The sequence below is a fragment of the Tursiops truncatus genome, chromosome 20 (genome assembly GCF_011762595.2).
Source record: "Tursiops truncatus isolate mTurTru1 chromosome 20, mTurTru1.mat.Y, whole genome shotgun sequence".
Taxonomy (NCBI): domain Eukaryota; kingdom Metazoa; phylum Chordata; class Mammalia; order Artiodactyla; family Delphinidae; genus Tursiops; species Tursiops truncatus.
In genome coordinates, this window is record NC_047053.1 from 39806356 (window position 1) to 39820476 (window position 14121).

Sequence of the window (14121 nt, forward strand, 5' to 3'; positions counted from 1 at the left end):
CTGGCCGGTCCTTTCGTCGGGAACCTCGCGTGGCCTTTGAAGAACCGAGAAGTTTTCTGGCCGCTGGGTCGAGAGAGGCTGGCCCTGGGAGGGAGGGGCGGGTCCGGAGGAGCCGGGGCGGAGCTTCCCAAGGCTTTGAGCCGAAGCTTGGGGCGACAACCCCGGCTCCCGCGCTTTCGATTCTGCTTTGCAGGCGTTTCTGTCGCTGCGGTCGCCCGGGGGTAAGGCGATTCCTTAGAATCGGTTCCTTAGAAAGAAGGGACCCTCCTTGCCTTCTTTCCTTTTGGCATGCAAGGGCCCAGGCCCCTTCTGTGCCTCCTCCTAGCCCAACACGCAGGTTCCAAGCTCTGCTAACGGCCTCCCGGGGTGTGTGGTGGGACTGAAAATCCTCGTTCATTGAATTCCTAGCCTCTCAGTCCGCTCCGACCCCGCAGCCCATGGCCGAGCCCCAGAGTAAGGCGTGAAGGCTCTGGGGAGGCCAGGGTCGCCGCTCCCCACCTCCTCCAACGCGGTGCAGTCGGTCCCCAGGACTCTCCGGGAAGGGGACTGGTGGCCCCCTGGAGCCACCCTGCCTTACAGGCCCTCCTCCCCAAAGACGTACTCCAGCAATCTCTAGCCCTCTTGCAGCTGAGAGGAGCCCAGGATCTCAGGCCTAAACCAGGTGAGGCTCCCTTTATTTTAAACCTCAGACCTAAACCAGGTGAGGCCTCCTTTATTTTAAGCCCAGAAGGTCTGAGTTGGGCTCACCTTGCCCACTCATTTGCCACCAGTCTTTTGGGAAGGATCTGGAGTTCGCTGTGACTCGTCCTAGTGAAGGACTGACCCTGAAATTGCTACCACCCTCGCCCAGACATTCTTTCCCACCCCGACTCAGAAAGCAAGCGGAAGAGGTTTATGCTCCCTTCTACAATCATTTTAGGGTTCTCAGCCCCATCTGTGGCCAGCCTAGCCGCCTTTTTCTTTTCTTGTCCCAAAGAATCCCTGCCTTCCTATTACGCCAGCACCTGTCCAGGCTCAGGAATGGAAACTTTCCTTCCACACCCAGGCTGGAGACCTCGGGCATTTCTGCCCGGGTGCTCTAGAGACACGTTCAGAGTCGTCTTGTCGCAGAGGATGAAGGGGCTCCCCTGGCTGCTGCCCCCATGACCTATCTAACTTCCTTCCCTTGCAGTGAATGACAGCTCAGCAGCTTTTCCAGAACAAAATTAAGCGCTCTGCCTTTCACTTACGAAAGTCCCTTAAAGTGAAATAACTTCTGCTTTGCTTTTCCCTCTTGTAGGCCGATTGAGCTCTCCCTACAATAAAAACAAAAACAACAAAGAGTTGCAATGCATTGAGATTCCCGATCCAGGAGTCGTGTGTAGCTGCTCGAATTCCCACCCCCTCACTGGCTTAGGCTCGAGCTTGCTGAAAGCGTGGTGGGGCTCCTTGCCAATCTCAAGAGCCTAAAACCAGAGGGACACCCGGCATCGGTGCTGACTGGACTTTGTTCTTCTCTCATCAGTGAAAAATACCCCTGAACGATGGGTGAGACACTCTCCCAGCTGGGCTCTCGGGAGGATGAGAACAAGTCGATGCTGCCCTCCGGCCCAGCCTGTGGCAGCGAGGCTGCCAGCTACTCCAGCACCACCAGCAGCAAGCCTTCTTGTTCCTGTGCGCCTTGTGAAAGGGCTGCTGGCGGCAGCTTTGCGACTTGTCCCACCTGCCAGGGCAGTGGGGAGATCCCTCGAGGTGAGTGGCCCCAGGCTCTGGAAGTAGCCCGGGCTCCAGGAAAAGCTCTTAGCAGCCAGCTGGCCAGTGCCAGGCCCCTCTGAGTCTCCTTGGATGGGGTTGGGTCTCCCAGCTCCTAGTCCCTGAGTTTCAGGGCTAGCCAGGGAGATGCTGACCCTCCCTGGGCTCGCTGCAGAGACCCCCTCCTGCCCTGGTGGTACCGCCCGAACCCAGGGGATTCCCAGCCTCTCTGCCTTCTTAGCAGCACTGCCTTCGGATGCAGGAAGCTACAGTGACGTCTCCAAAGAAATTGGGCTTCTCGGATTTGTGGTGACGTGCAGGAATGCTCCACACCTGTTAATGAAACTCTCGCCTCCGTTCTAGAGCTGGCAAAGCCGAGCTGCCAGCAGCCCGGTGTCCCCAGTCAGTCCTGCTCTGAGGCAGAGGTGGCGTGCTTCTGACACTGTGGGACGGAGGGGTGCTGCTGGCAGGCTGGCACAGGGAACATTTGTCATGGACACTTCTCGGCCCTCCCTCTCACCCTCTTTCTACAGAACTAGAGAAGCAGCTGGTGGCCCTCATCCCCTATGGGGACCAGAGGCTGAAGCCCAGGCACACGTAAGCCCCTCTTCCTATCCCAGCTCTGTAGGCGTTGCCCCTGGGGGCTCTTCCTCTTTGTCTCCCCCAATCCCCCTTCCCACCCCACCCCCCAGCTTTTCTCCATTGGTTCTCCCCCAGAGAGCCTGAGCCTCACTGGCCTCAGACGTATTAGCTCCCTGTTTCCAAGGATTTTCCTAGTTTAAGAAGCTCGGGGCACAGCAGATGCCACCTGAGGCCTCTTGGTGTCCTGCACCACTGCCTCCAAGAAGCGTGGCTCCCTTTTGAAGACCGAGAGGACCTCTTGACTCTGCAAGTCCTTCCAGGAGGGAGGGAGTGGCTGTGGTTGCTGTTGGTTTGGGGAAGTGATTTTTCCTAAGAACTTCCTTTGCTACGGCAGCTCAGACCTGCTTGTTCTTTTCCCCGTAGAGATGGGAAACCAGCTGCTCTCTGTTCTGGGACACTTGAGAACCTCAGAGGAGGCAGCCCTGAGTTTCACTGGGGGGCCCATGACCCTGTTTGTCATCTGGGTCCTTTGACATAGATCCCTGCAACCTCCTCCCAGGGTCCTCAGCTTCCGTGGGGGAGCCCACCACCCAACCTGCCCCCGCCAGTGCACCAGAAGCCGAATCTGGCAGTGCCCCTTAGGAAATGCTAACAAGGTGCTCTCTCTTTAATGCATATCTCAATTTTGAACTAGATGGACAGATGATGTCTTGTTCTGAATATGAATATGAAAATTCAGAACTGTCAAAATTCACATGGGCTTACTTCTTCCAGTGAGAATAGCTAGCGTTGGTTGAGCCTTTGGCTATGTGCCAGGGCCAGGCATGGGTGCCTTTTCATGCATTAGCCCATAACAGATGGTATGAGGTAGGTACCGTTACCCCCATTTTATAGACAAGGAAACGGAGGCTTAGGGCGGTTAGGCGGGTTGTTCAGAGTTGCTGGGCCAGTGGCTAACACAGAACTGGGAATGGAAGCCGGGCTGCCAGCCTCTCAGTCCGGTGCTCCTACCCACCCTGGGCCACCTCTGAGCCTAGGTTGGTCCTCCGCATCTGGGGAGCTAAGTGTACAGTTGTGTGTGTGTGTTGGGGTGGGGGCTCGGAGGAGAGCCTTACGTAGAGAGAAGAGTGTCTGAACGCCCCGGGCCCAGGCAGCCTTGGTGTCCAGACTTCTCCACTCCTCTACCCTGGGTCCTGTTCTCCCACAGGAAGCTCTCCGTGTTCCTGGCAGTGTTCATCTGCCTGGTGACCTCCTCCCTCATCGTCTTTTTCCTGTTTCCCCGGACTATCGCCGTGCAGCCTGTAGGCCTCAACTCCTCCACGGTGACTGTTGGCGAGGCCGACATCCACCTCAGTATAACGGTGGGTGGGTGCCTGTGCCCCTGGGCTCCGACCCCACCTTCCTGGCAACACTCCTCTGTAGCCCTTGTCCGGTGTGCTCACCCCGGGCATCGGTAGCCGGGGATCTTATGGCAGCCAGAGGATGTCAGGAGCCTGGGGAGAAGCAGGAGCAACCATGAGCCCCCTAACAGACCGTGCAGGATTGGAACAGTGAGGGGTTAGAATTGACGCCAGAGCCATAGATCACTGGGTGCAGTCGGGGTGGTGTGCCTGAGACTCCCCGGGTGGGCAGGACTGAACAGAGAGAGCCTTGCAGGGTGAGACTGGATTTTGAGCCAGCTTAATGTCTCAGTTAAAGGCGACTCCTCGCCGCTAAGAGCCCCTCCGAGGGGCTCCTGACACTGGGCCTCGGCAGCTGAGGCCCGCGTTGGGGGTGGTCTCAATCAGGCTGCGGGGTTTTGAAACTGTTCGACTTCTTGCCAGGATGGTGCTACCCTAACCCCTTCCTTTCCCTGTCTTGCTCGCCAGAATATCTTGAGCATCTCCAATAACAACTACTACCCCATCGCCGTGACCCAGCTGACCATTGAGGTTCTGCACCTGTCCCTCGTGGTGGGGCAGATCTCCGACAGCCTTCTCCTCCACGTCGGCCCTTTGGCCAGTGAGCAGGTGACTCCCTCTTGCTGGCCAGACCTGCCCACAGGTGTGTGGACGCGGGTGGCTGGAGTTGGGGCTAACCCAATACCCATTTGGTTGACAGATGTTGTATACGGTAGCCAACAGGATATGGGATGAAAACACATAGTGAGTAGCCCTTGATCAATCCCTTCTCCCTTAGCCTCTGTACTGATTGGAAACCCAGGTCGAATTCCCACCAGATGTTCTGATTGCTTAGCAGACCCTGCATTCAGCACGTGGCCTGCACTCTGTGGCCAAGACTGCAGTGTACAAGCATTCAGGGTCCCCAGCCTCTGCCTGTTTGGACCTGGCCTGGAATGAAAACCAGCCTAGAATCTGGTTCACACTTAACGATATATGACCTTAGGCTCTTCAGCCTGACTCACCGTCTTCTACTAAGGGAGAGGCCAGCCCGTGCCTGGGCCAAACCAGTGGGGTTTGGAGGAGCGATATTGCAGCAGGGGCGACATGCTCACCTTGGGCAGAGGGAGGGGGAAGGGGTGGGGGCGGCATGTGGGGCCCCTGATGGAAAGGAGGCAAGGGGGGCGCTGGGACGGCAGGTCTCCTCCGAGCTGTCCGACAGGCTGCTCAGTGTGTGAAACGTGGGCCCAGGTTCTCTGTCTCTCTCTCTCTGTCTCTCTCAGCAAGATCTGTACCTGGCTGAAAATCAAAGTCCACCATGTGCTTCTGCACATCCAGTAAGTAGGGCTTGGAGCCCTGGGACCCTCTCCCACTTCTGCCCCCCGTGGGGGGAGAGTCATCGCAGCGAATCCCGTGAGTCTGTGTCGGCTCTTGGCAGTAGCAGATCCAGCCCCTGCCCTAAGGCCCACCTTAGGAGCCACTGACGTGACAGGCACAGATCTGCCCAGAACCCGGTGGGGGGGTGGGGGGCAGCTGTCCCAGGTGCCTCGGCAGAGTGGGGAGCAGAAGGAAGGGCCGGGTCTGGTCTGAGGAAGCCAGCCCTCCCCAGAGAGCAGAGCAGGGCCAGGGCTTTCCTCTTCTTCCCAGACCCTTGTGGTGTGGAGGAGTAAAGACAGTGAAGCGCAGACCTAGGGTGGCGGGAGCTCTCCAGCCGCCATCTTACTCCTTTCCTCTGCCGCCACCAGGTCTCTCCCCTGGCCTCCCTACTTCCTTCTCTCACTCCTAGCCCAACTGCATATCCTTAGATCGGTGGACGTGGAAGTTGGGTAGGGCCAAGGCTCAAGTTCTGTAATCTTCAAAATAAAACTGGTGTGGGTTTTTTTGGAAAAAAAAAAGCCCTGTTTCCTCTCCAGGGGCACCCTGACCTGTTCCTACCTGAGCCATTCAGAGCAGCTGGTCTTCCAGAGCTACGAATATGTGGACTGCCGGGGAAACGCATCCAAGCCCCACTTGCTGGTCCCTCGCCCGCCGTGACCTGTCTGCTGTCGTCGAGCTGCGGGCACCTGCCGGCCTGGTCTGCATCTCCCACCACTCCATGGCACCCAATAGGACGAGAGTGACTCTGCCGAAGGAAAAGCCCTGCTTTATCATACCCTCCCCCTGTTCACCCCCAGCAGAGGAAGCTTTCTGTGGACGTTAACTTCATACGCACACGCACACGCACACACACCCTCACGCCCTCTCTGATTTCCACAGGAATGGAAGCTTGGTTCTTCTAGAAGCCAGCACCAGATATTCCCCTTGGTCTGTCTTGAGGAAAGTCTGACCTGACGTTTCCTCAGAGCTGCCTCAGCGGCACGGAGTGGCTCCCACACTGTCTGTGCTGAGCACCTTGGTTGCCCAGCTCGTCCAGGGAAGACCTTTGTCCTGCCTGAATGTGGAGAAAGCTTTCATTTTGTCTGGCTTTTAATACATGGATCCTTTCCAAGTTCTCCACCTGGTAATGAGAAGGTGACTTGGGGGACAGCCAGTGTTGTCCCCAGGGCCTCTTAGGGAACCGTAGATGCTCTCCTATGCCGCCCTGCTTTGGTCGTGTGACAGGGTGATGGTGATGGCCTGCTTCGAGAACGCCTGGTACCTTGTCTCCCCACCCCACCCATCTGACAGCAAGATTGGCCAAGGCCCTTTGGCTCCGCAGCCTTCCTGGTTAGACTGTCTGGGTCCCCAGGAAGTCAGAGCTGTTCTGCAGCTAAAGCTTCTCTCCCGAAAACAGTTTTATCGTTCTCTTCAGAGCAGGAACCAAAGTGGGAGGGGAGGGGAGGGGAGGGGAGGGAAGGAAAGGGAAGGGAGGCACCGGGCACCCCCCTGGGCCTGCACAGGAAAAACAGAGACAAAGCCAGAGTCATTTTAAAAGGTTTTTATTGAAGGAGGCCACAAGCCTGAGCCCACGTGAGGGGACACAGGCAGGTCAAACGGTGGGCGCAGCCGCCCTCCCGCTGAAAACCTGCAGAGGTGAGGCCGGACTGCTGGGTCCCGCTGCACCCCTGGCCTAGTCCCAGGGCGCCCTCTGCTCCCAGAGGCCTCTGCTCTCCTTTGGGCGCTGACAGTATGGAGCTGCCTATCAGTCGGGACTGGTCCAGGCCGTCGCCTCTTTGCTGTCACTCAGATGAGAAGCCCCAGGCAAACCCCAGGTTCTTTGGGCGAGCAGGAATTGTGTTTGCTCACTAAAGGCGGTTACCGGTTTCCGTCACTCAGACAGGCAGAGAGGTGAGCTTGAGTAGCAGGGAAAGCTGAGGTTGCAGTAGGAAGGGCGGAGAAGGGCACGTGGGACCAGAACCTGGTGAGGCGCCGGCCGGGGGTGATGAGGGGAAGGAAGGAGTTCGTGCTGTCCGCACGCTTTCACGCCTGGGTAACTGGCGTGGAGGTGGTGCTGGTAAGAGCACGGAAGTCCACGGGGGCCAGGCTGGAGCTCACGCTGGGTGGAGTTCGCCAAATGTAATGGATTTATATTGGAGTCAATCAGCTGTGCTTAACCGTGTTTAAGGAAGGAAAATAAAAGGCTCCTGTGAGTGGGAAGGGAGCCGGTGGACGCTCCCCATCTCACAGCCTGTTTCTTAATATCCAAGTGGGCATCAAGGTCTCTTCCCCAGTCCCTGAGCCCCTCGGGAACACGGCCGGCCTCTCTGCCTTCTGGGAGACCGCTCCCAGGAGCTCGCTCGCTCCCCTTCCCTCGTTGTGTGTCTCTGAGCCCCTCCCAACTTTAATGCTCCTGTTCTGTGCGCCCCCGCTCCTTCGCTTCCCCCAACTGCTCCTCTCAGGAAACACTGCAGAGAGGCTCCTTCAGTCTCACCCAAAGGTGAGACGCTACAGTGAAAGGACCCAGGCATCCCCCTCACCAGTCAAGAGTGGCAGAGGGAGCAGGGCTGGGGGACCCCAGGTGTCAGTTTCAGGAAGAGGTGAGGCGGCTGCCTGGGGCCTCCAGAGCCTCTGGGTTGTCTCTGCTACGTGGAAAGGCTGAGACCCAGGGAGGAAGAGGCCTGTGGATTTGGTGGGGGCGGGGGGCGAGTCCCCCTCTTCCCAAGGTCAGGTGTCCTGTGCCTGAGGCTACAGTCCTCCTTTCCTCCGAGTTCTTTCTCTCCATCCCTTCCAACCACCCTCCGTTCAACAGCGGAGTGCCCACCGTGGACCAGGCACGACACTGGACTTGGAGGAGGCCCCTGCGTGCCACTTCTTCCTGATGCTGCCCCAGGTCCCAGGTCTGCTCTGGTGTGATGCCACCCACGCTTCCCCAGGTGCGTCTCGATAAGCATCGGCCAGGAGGAAGGGCTGGTGGCTCCAGCGAGAGTCGTAGACCTGAGCCCCCAGCAGGCTGTGATATCACTGCTAAGTAAGGGCCAGTAGTGGAGCTGTAGAGCTGGGGGCCCAAGGCCAAGTTCTCCCGTTGGCTTTGCCTGGAGAAGCATGGAATTGCCCTCCACTGTCTTCTCGCACCCTCTCCATCCTCTTCGTGGGTCTTCCTGGCCCCTCCCCCTCATCTCTGTCTCCTGGAGCCCAGCCAGTCTCTTGATTCTTTGCGGGAAGAAATCACACGTGATTCCCAGCCAGCCTCCCTGCCAGAGTGGATCAGGAGGGCTTGGCTTTTGAAGTGGAGATGCTGCTGGGAGGTAGGAAGACGGGGCTGCTCATCTGATGTTTGCTGATGGCCGGCCAGTGGGGTCTCGGGGGTCTGTCTCTGAATCACCACTGCTGGATGTAGTTCGTTGACTGAGAAGAGGGAGAGACAGGAGGCAGAACAGGTTAGTTAGCAGCTCCCGGGCCTGCTGGTTTGAGAACATTGTCTTAAGGCCTCTGAAGCCCGAGTAATCAAAGTGAGATGATGTAGCAGCCTAGTCCTCGTCTTAAAGGGCCGGGATCAGGTTCTCCCATCCTTTGCGCCTGAGTCAGAGACAAAAGAAAAAAAGCTTCTTTCCAAAGCGTATCCTGTTTCATGTAATTCTCAAGACTCTCAAAAAAGCGTCTTCCTGGGTTTGACAGTCTACAAGGAGCCAGGCCGTAAGCTAAGTGCTTTGGATGCTTTCCCTTTTAATTCAGTCCTCGTGACACCTCTGTGGAGGAGGTGGGGTATTATCAGTCTCATTTTACGGGTGGGGCAGCTGAGGCTCAGAGATCTGAGTCCTGCTACCCGAGAGTGGTGATCCTGACGGAGACCACAAGCCCTGACTTCACGTCTTACCGTCCTCCCGCTGCAGCTGGCTCTACCCCATCCGCGTTGCAAACGGCCCCCTTGATTTTGCTTCTCTGGCACCCGTGCTATCTTTCCAACTAGATCGTCAGCTCCTTCACTTATACTGAGTGCTGAGCAACAGGGCCTACAGAGACATCTTTATGGGGGCGTGGAGTGGAGGAACGGGCCATCCAGAAGTGACGGAATAACTTCAGTCCCCTCTCCCGATTCCCGCCGAGGAAGCCTTTCTAGACTCCACCTGCACTAACACGCGAGCGCGGGCAGACACGCAGCCAAACCGTAGCTGCCTCTCACACTCTGAGTCCGTCTCACCGTGAATCGTGGGTACTTGGTGTGTGTATCTGGGCTAGATTTCCCGAAACCTGATGATGAAACGAAGCACACGTCACTCAGCTGGCAGTTCCTGAGAATGGCACATGCCACAGCCGGACTCTTTACCACGTTTCTGGGGGCCAGGCCAAGGCCCCTAGCTGGGGCAAGGCAAAGTCCCAGCCCCCGCTGAGCATTCTCCACTAGGAAGCCGACCGGGGCTTCCCTGTTCCAGACCCCCCAGGGCTCAGGATATCCGTTGCTAAGCCTACACCTCCTGCCCCACCCTCTGGCCGCCCCGAGCCGACCCCCGACCCCGTCTGTCACCCTCACCCTGGAGAAGGGACTGACCACTTCTGAGCCACGCTCTGCGGAAGTCAGCGGGTTTCTCTGCAGCTCTCGCTTGGTGCAAATCCACTCAGAGAGTGTGACCGCCCCCACCCCCAAGTAAAGGTGAAGGGTGCCAGGGAGGGTCAAAGGGTGGGGTGACAGATGTGGCTTCTGGACTATAGCCCGGGGCTCTCTCCTCACCATCTCCCGCTCCCGGGCATGTCACTCACCTGCACCTTGAGGGTTCATCACCCGTCCTTGGAATCTGTCCTTGTGGGCGCCTGGCCTTTGGGAATCCTGGAGAATGTACCGGGAGGTGCGCTCAGTAAGAGGGTCTTGGGCATTTTGTGGCTTTGGCTGAGGCGGCGGCGGCGGCGGCCGCTCGGGTACCTGCGGAGGCTGCGGCTGCGGCTGCGCGGGTGGCGACCGTGATGGCGCCGGCGGTGGCTGCGACTCCCGCGGCGACTCCCGAGATGGCTGGGTTCTTTTTTCAGATTGCCGTTTCTCTTCTTGGAGTTTCTTCAGTTCCTGTCAAGAAGCCACCCGCAAGTGGCATCCTCCTCCCTCCCCACCCAGCCACGCCCCCCTGCCGGAGACACTGAGGGGAGCAAGGCAAGGGAATCCAGAGGCGGAGGCGGCTGGAGGGTCTCTGTTCCCTGGAGTTGGAGGCTGAGGCTGGGGCCTGAACTCTCTCCCCTCACCCACCCACACCCAAGGACTGTTTCTATAGCAACAGTGCGCCCCCCCCCCACCCCCACCCCCGCACAGCCCCCTGCCCAGGAAACAGCCGCCTCTGGCCACCTACCTCCGCGCACTGAAAATCGTTTGCAGTGCCGGAGGGTAAAGAATAATCTCTTGCACATGCTCTGAAACAGCACTGCCCAGTGGAAGTATAACGAGGGCCATGTATCATTTAAAATGCTCTGTTAGCCACGTAACAGAGTAAGAAGAAATAGGTGAAACTGGGTATAATGATACATTTTATTCAACCCAATGCAGCCAAAACGTAAAACCAATATGAAAATATTAATGAGATAGTTTATAGTCTTTGTTTTTGTATTAAGTCTTCAAAACCCAGAGGGCATTTTATACTCAGCAGCACATCTGAATTTAGACACTGCATTTTGATTTAAAATATTTAGAGTTCAGATAATTTACAGTCGAAAAAGTAGGTTCACATATCCACGTTGTTCCAAACATACTTAAAAGTGTTTCGGTAGGTAAAACGAAAATTTGTCTTAAAGAGTATATTTAAATAAATTAGATGTATGTAACGTTTAAAATGCAGGTCCTCGGTCTCACTAGCCACGTCTCAAGGGCTATAGCACACAGGCTGGTGGCCGCCCTACTGGACAGAGCAGCTTTAAAACCTCCCGAGCCTGACGCTTCAATCCCACGTGAGGCCTCGGCCTAGTACAACAGCAAAGCTGAGTCACCCCAATACACACACACACACACACACACACACACACACACACACACACACACACACGGTCCATCCAAGACATCCAAGGACCTTGCTTTCCTACGGTCCATCCAAGACATCCAAGGACCTTGCTTTCCTCCAGCCCAAGCAAAACAACATTCACCAGGTAATGGACAGCTTCCTTGGGGTCCGTCGTCTCCCCTCCCCATCCCCTCCGTGTCCCCGGAAGGACCCTGGTGAACGGGGCCCCTCTCATGCACCTGCTCTTGCTGCTGCTGCTGCTGGGCCATCAGCCACCTCCTCCGGCCCAAAGCCATCTGCCGGCGACTGGCCTCCCAGTGGTACGCACTGCCCATGATGGTGGCGGTGACAGAAGGCCCCAGGCAGGGGCTGGGGGCAGGCAGAGCCCAGGAGGCTGCCACTGCCCCCACCACTTCCGTCTCCTCCCACCTCAACCCCCTGGCCTGTGACCAGAACCACCTCACAATACGGCCGGCGGCCGCTACCGGGGGCAACTGGGCAGCCCCTCCCCGCGACCCACCCCCGCCACCCCCCACCCACCACCCCCGCCTGCCCTGGGAAGGAGGGGGGTGTTCTTCCCACGCCTCCTAGAGAGCATCTGTAAAGTACCTTTCTCTCCAGGGCCCTGGGCAGGTAGAAGACACCTTTCCACCTAAGCCTTGAGTTTCAGTGGGCCCCGGGGGACGATCCCCCGAGTGGTCTGGCTTTCCTCTCCGGTTTCTTTCTCCCACCCTTCCCAGGATTCCAGCCTCCTCATCTGGCCCTCTGCTGACCCCGCCCTTCCCTCCTCCCTCAGTCCTCCGTCTCCCCCGCTGTGCTGACTCAAGAACAAACAGGGACTTCCCCGGTGGTCCAGTGGTTAGGACTCCACGCTTCCACTGCAGGGGGCACAGGTTCCATCCCTGGTTGGGGAACTAAGAGCCCGCATGCCGCGTGGAGCGGCCACAGAAGACCCAAAAAAGGAAAAGAAGATACGAGACCCGGCCAGCTCTCACTGAGGTGTGAGCTCTGTGAAGGCAAAGCGGCTTATTAGAAAGCACCCTGGTTCCGGGGATTGGATGCGCCGGGCTCAAGCCTACCCTCCCTCTCTTCCTCTGACCCGGGACTCAGCTCACCTCTCTGGGCCTCAGTTTCCTTGCCCGGAAAACCAGAAGGGTAGCACTTGTTACCTTCCTCACGGGGTTCACACAGGACCACGTGGGTCAATGGATGAGAGGTATGTGAAATGAAATATAAAATCGCTCAGCTACAGGTTGGTATTATTTATTATCCTACCCGATTTGCGTCCCGTTGGGGAGGAAAAATTCGTCCTCTGGGCTTCTAGGTTCTGTGGGCTGGTCTAATGACCAGATTGACATCGGACAGACTCATAGGAGAAAAACAGGTATAATTACGTATGTTCAGGGATCCCATAAGGATACGAGACCCAAGGGCAGCTGAGGCTTATATGCCCTCCTGAGCTAAGGAATGCGATAAGGGCCTGGGCTTCAAAGCAGAGAAGGGTGAGTCACCGGGACAAAAAGAAGGGCAGACCAGACGTTTGCCCTTCTTGTAATGGGATGTTTGCCCTGCTGTGCAGGTGGGTCTCTCAGATAAAAGTTGTCTCTGATAATAACTCTCTCTGAGCCAGGCCCCCTATCTAAATTCTTTAGGCAGTTGAGGGGGAGGTAGAAAGCTCTTCCTGTGTCCTTGGGGCCTCCACGGCCTTCAACGCAAATAGCCCCAGGCCGAAGTGGCACATTCTGGGGAGAGTCATTTTGAACTCCTTGGGTCTTCAGGAGGCGGAGTGGCCAGGGGAGGGTGTCATTTCGTGAAGCCCGGGGGAAGGCTTCTGGGGGCAGGGACTGGGTGGACTGTTGGTCTTTCCCCAAAGATATAAATTTTTCTAGAAACGGCAGAGGCTGAGTCCAACTGGAAGCAAGAGGAAGGTATAGGTGAAGAAGGGGCTTCGACCCGGCCTCAGCCTCAAGCACTGTTGATGGTGGAGGGAGGGTGCAGGGTGCAGCCCTTGAACCTGAAAACGGGTTCAAACAGAGAGTTTGAACCTCAGACAGAGAGTCTGTCTGTCAGTTCAGGCAGCCAGTCTAGTGGAGTCATCTAGCGCTCTGGAGTCAAACAGACTCGGGTTCAATCCCGCCTGTGCCACCGACTACCTGGGGGAACTTGGGCAGGTCACTCAGCGTCTCTGAGCCTTTCCTCTGAAGGTTGTTGGAAGACACTATAGGATGCTTGGGAAGTGCCCGCCGTCACAGTGGGCACCTGGCTATGGCCAGCTGCTGGGGGCGCCCCAGCTCTGCTGAGGGGCCAGTGGGACCTGAGCCTTGCCGGAAAACTTTCTCCCTTTTTCAAAGAGGTGCTATACTCCCTTCTCCTCGTCCTAGCACCCAGGGATGTCATTTGCAACGACAGATACACAAGGGTTTCCAGATACAAAAAATGAAATGGAGGCTTGTCACTGGACATTTATTTTCACAGCACATTTATCTTCCTATAAACGAATTCTGCGAATATTTAGGTGGAAAGTACCTATTTTAAGAGAAAGAGAAAGAGAAAGGCACTTGACTGTCTCCGTCATTAAATGGGCAAAAGAGGAAGCGGGTTCCTGTTGGTATCTCTTCCTCCCTCGATTTCCCTCTTCCTGTCCTCCTACCTTAGGAGGACCAGGGCTCAGATGTGGAGACGCTCAGGGTAGGGGAGGTGGGCTGGGCTGAATCTGGGGAACCGTTTCCAACCCTCTGAGCCAGTCCTCCCGCGAGAGGAGGGATTTTCAGGGCAAATCTGCCAAGGCTGCGCCCTCCCGATTCTCATCTCCCTTTCCGAGCCCCTCTCGTGCCTTCCCCCTGTGCAAGCTGCCTCTCCCGACCCCACCTCTGACCTCAGAACTCCTTCCAGCTCTCGATTCTACTCCGCAGCCCACTCCGCCCCCTGTCGATTTGGATTTTAACTCATATCAGCCCTCGGGGAACTTCCCGTGCTGTTAACTGATTGTAGCCACTCGCACATTGCATTTTTAATAGAGCTGGTTATTATAGAGACCCAGAATCCTTTGCCGCGGAGAGAACAGGGTACAGTTAGAAGCGTGGGCCAGGTAAATCTTA

General features: G+C 56.9%; 2 protein-coding genes across 10 annotated transcripts; one reads left to right on the forward strand and one right to left on the reverse strand.

Annotated features, from left to right (window-relative positions):
• Positions 1-103: 103 nt before the first annotated feature.
• TMEM106A (transmembrane protein 106A) lies at positions 104-6184 on the forward strand. 4 transcript variants are annotated; one of them, XM_073797696.1, is made up of 8 exons: positions 104-221; positions 1505-1731; positions 2265-2328; positions 3521-3674; positions 4182-4322; positions 4414-4457; positions 4976-5029; positions 5606-6184. In XM_073797696.1, exons 2-8 carry the CDS (start codon positions 1524-1526, stop codon positions 5724-5726), a joined length of 786 nt encoding a protein of 261 aa, XP_073653797.1. In that variant the 5' UTR covers positions 104-221; positions 1505-1523; the 3' UTR covers positions 5727-6184. The 4 variants fall into 4 exon arrangements, with proteins under 4 accessions (XP_073653797.1, XP_033703831.1, XP_033703832.1 ...); XM_033847941.2 differs by lacking the exon at positions 4414-4457 and adding an exon at positions 1280-1418 and having other exon boundaries at positions 142-221; positions 4182-4356; positions 4980-5029; XM_033847940.2 differs by lacking the exon at positions 4414-4457 and having other exon boundaries at positions 105-221; positions 4182-4356; positions 4980-5029.
• Positions 6185-6594: 410 nt separating this feature from the next.
• On the reverse strand, positions 6595-11456 carry LOC109550611 (coiled-coil domain-containing protein 200). 6 transcript variants are annotated; one of them, XM_073797704.1, is made up of 5 exons: positions 11263-11452; positions 9967-10104; positions 9807-9873; positions 9250-9299; positions 8284-8456 (listed from the first exon to the last, which is right to left on the reverse strand). In XM_073797704.1, the coding sequence occupies exons 1-5, from the start codon at positions 11356-11358 to the stop codon at positions 8430-8432; spliced, it is 378 nt and encodes a 125-aa protein (XP_073653805.1). In that variant the 5' UTR covers positions 11359-11452; the 3' UTR covers positions 8284-8429. The 6 variants fall into 6 exon arrangements, 5 of the variants coding, with proteins under 5 accessions (XP_073653802.1, XP_073653806.1, XP_073653805.1 ...); XR_012328607.1 differs by lacking the exon at positions 9250-9299 and adding an exon at positions 6595-7215 and having other exon boundaries at positions 7873-8456; positions 9807-10104; XM_073797701.1 differs by lacking the exon at positions 9250-9299 and having other exon boundaries at positions 6595-8456; positions 11263-11451.
• Between the last annotated feature and the right edge of the window lie 2665 nt (positions 11457-14121).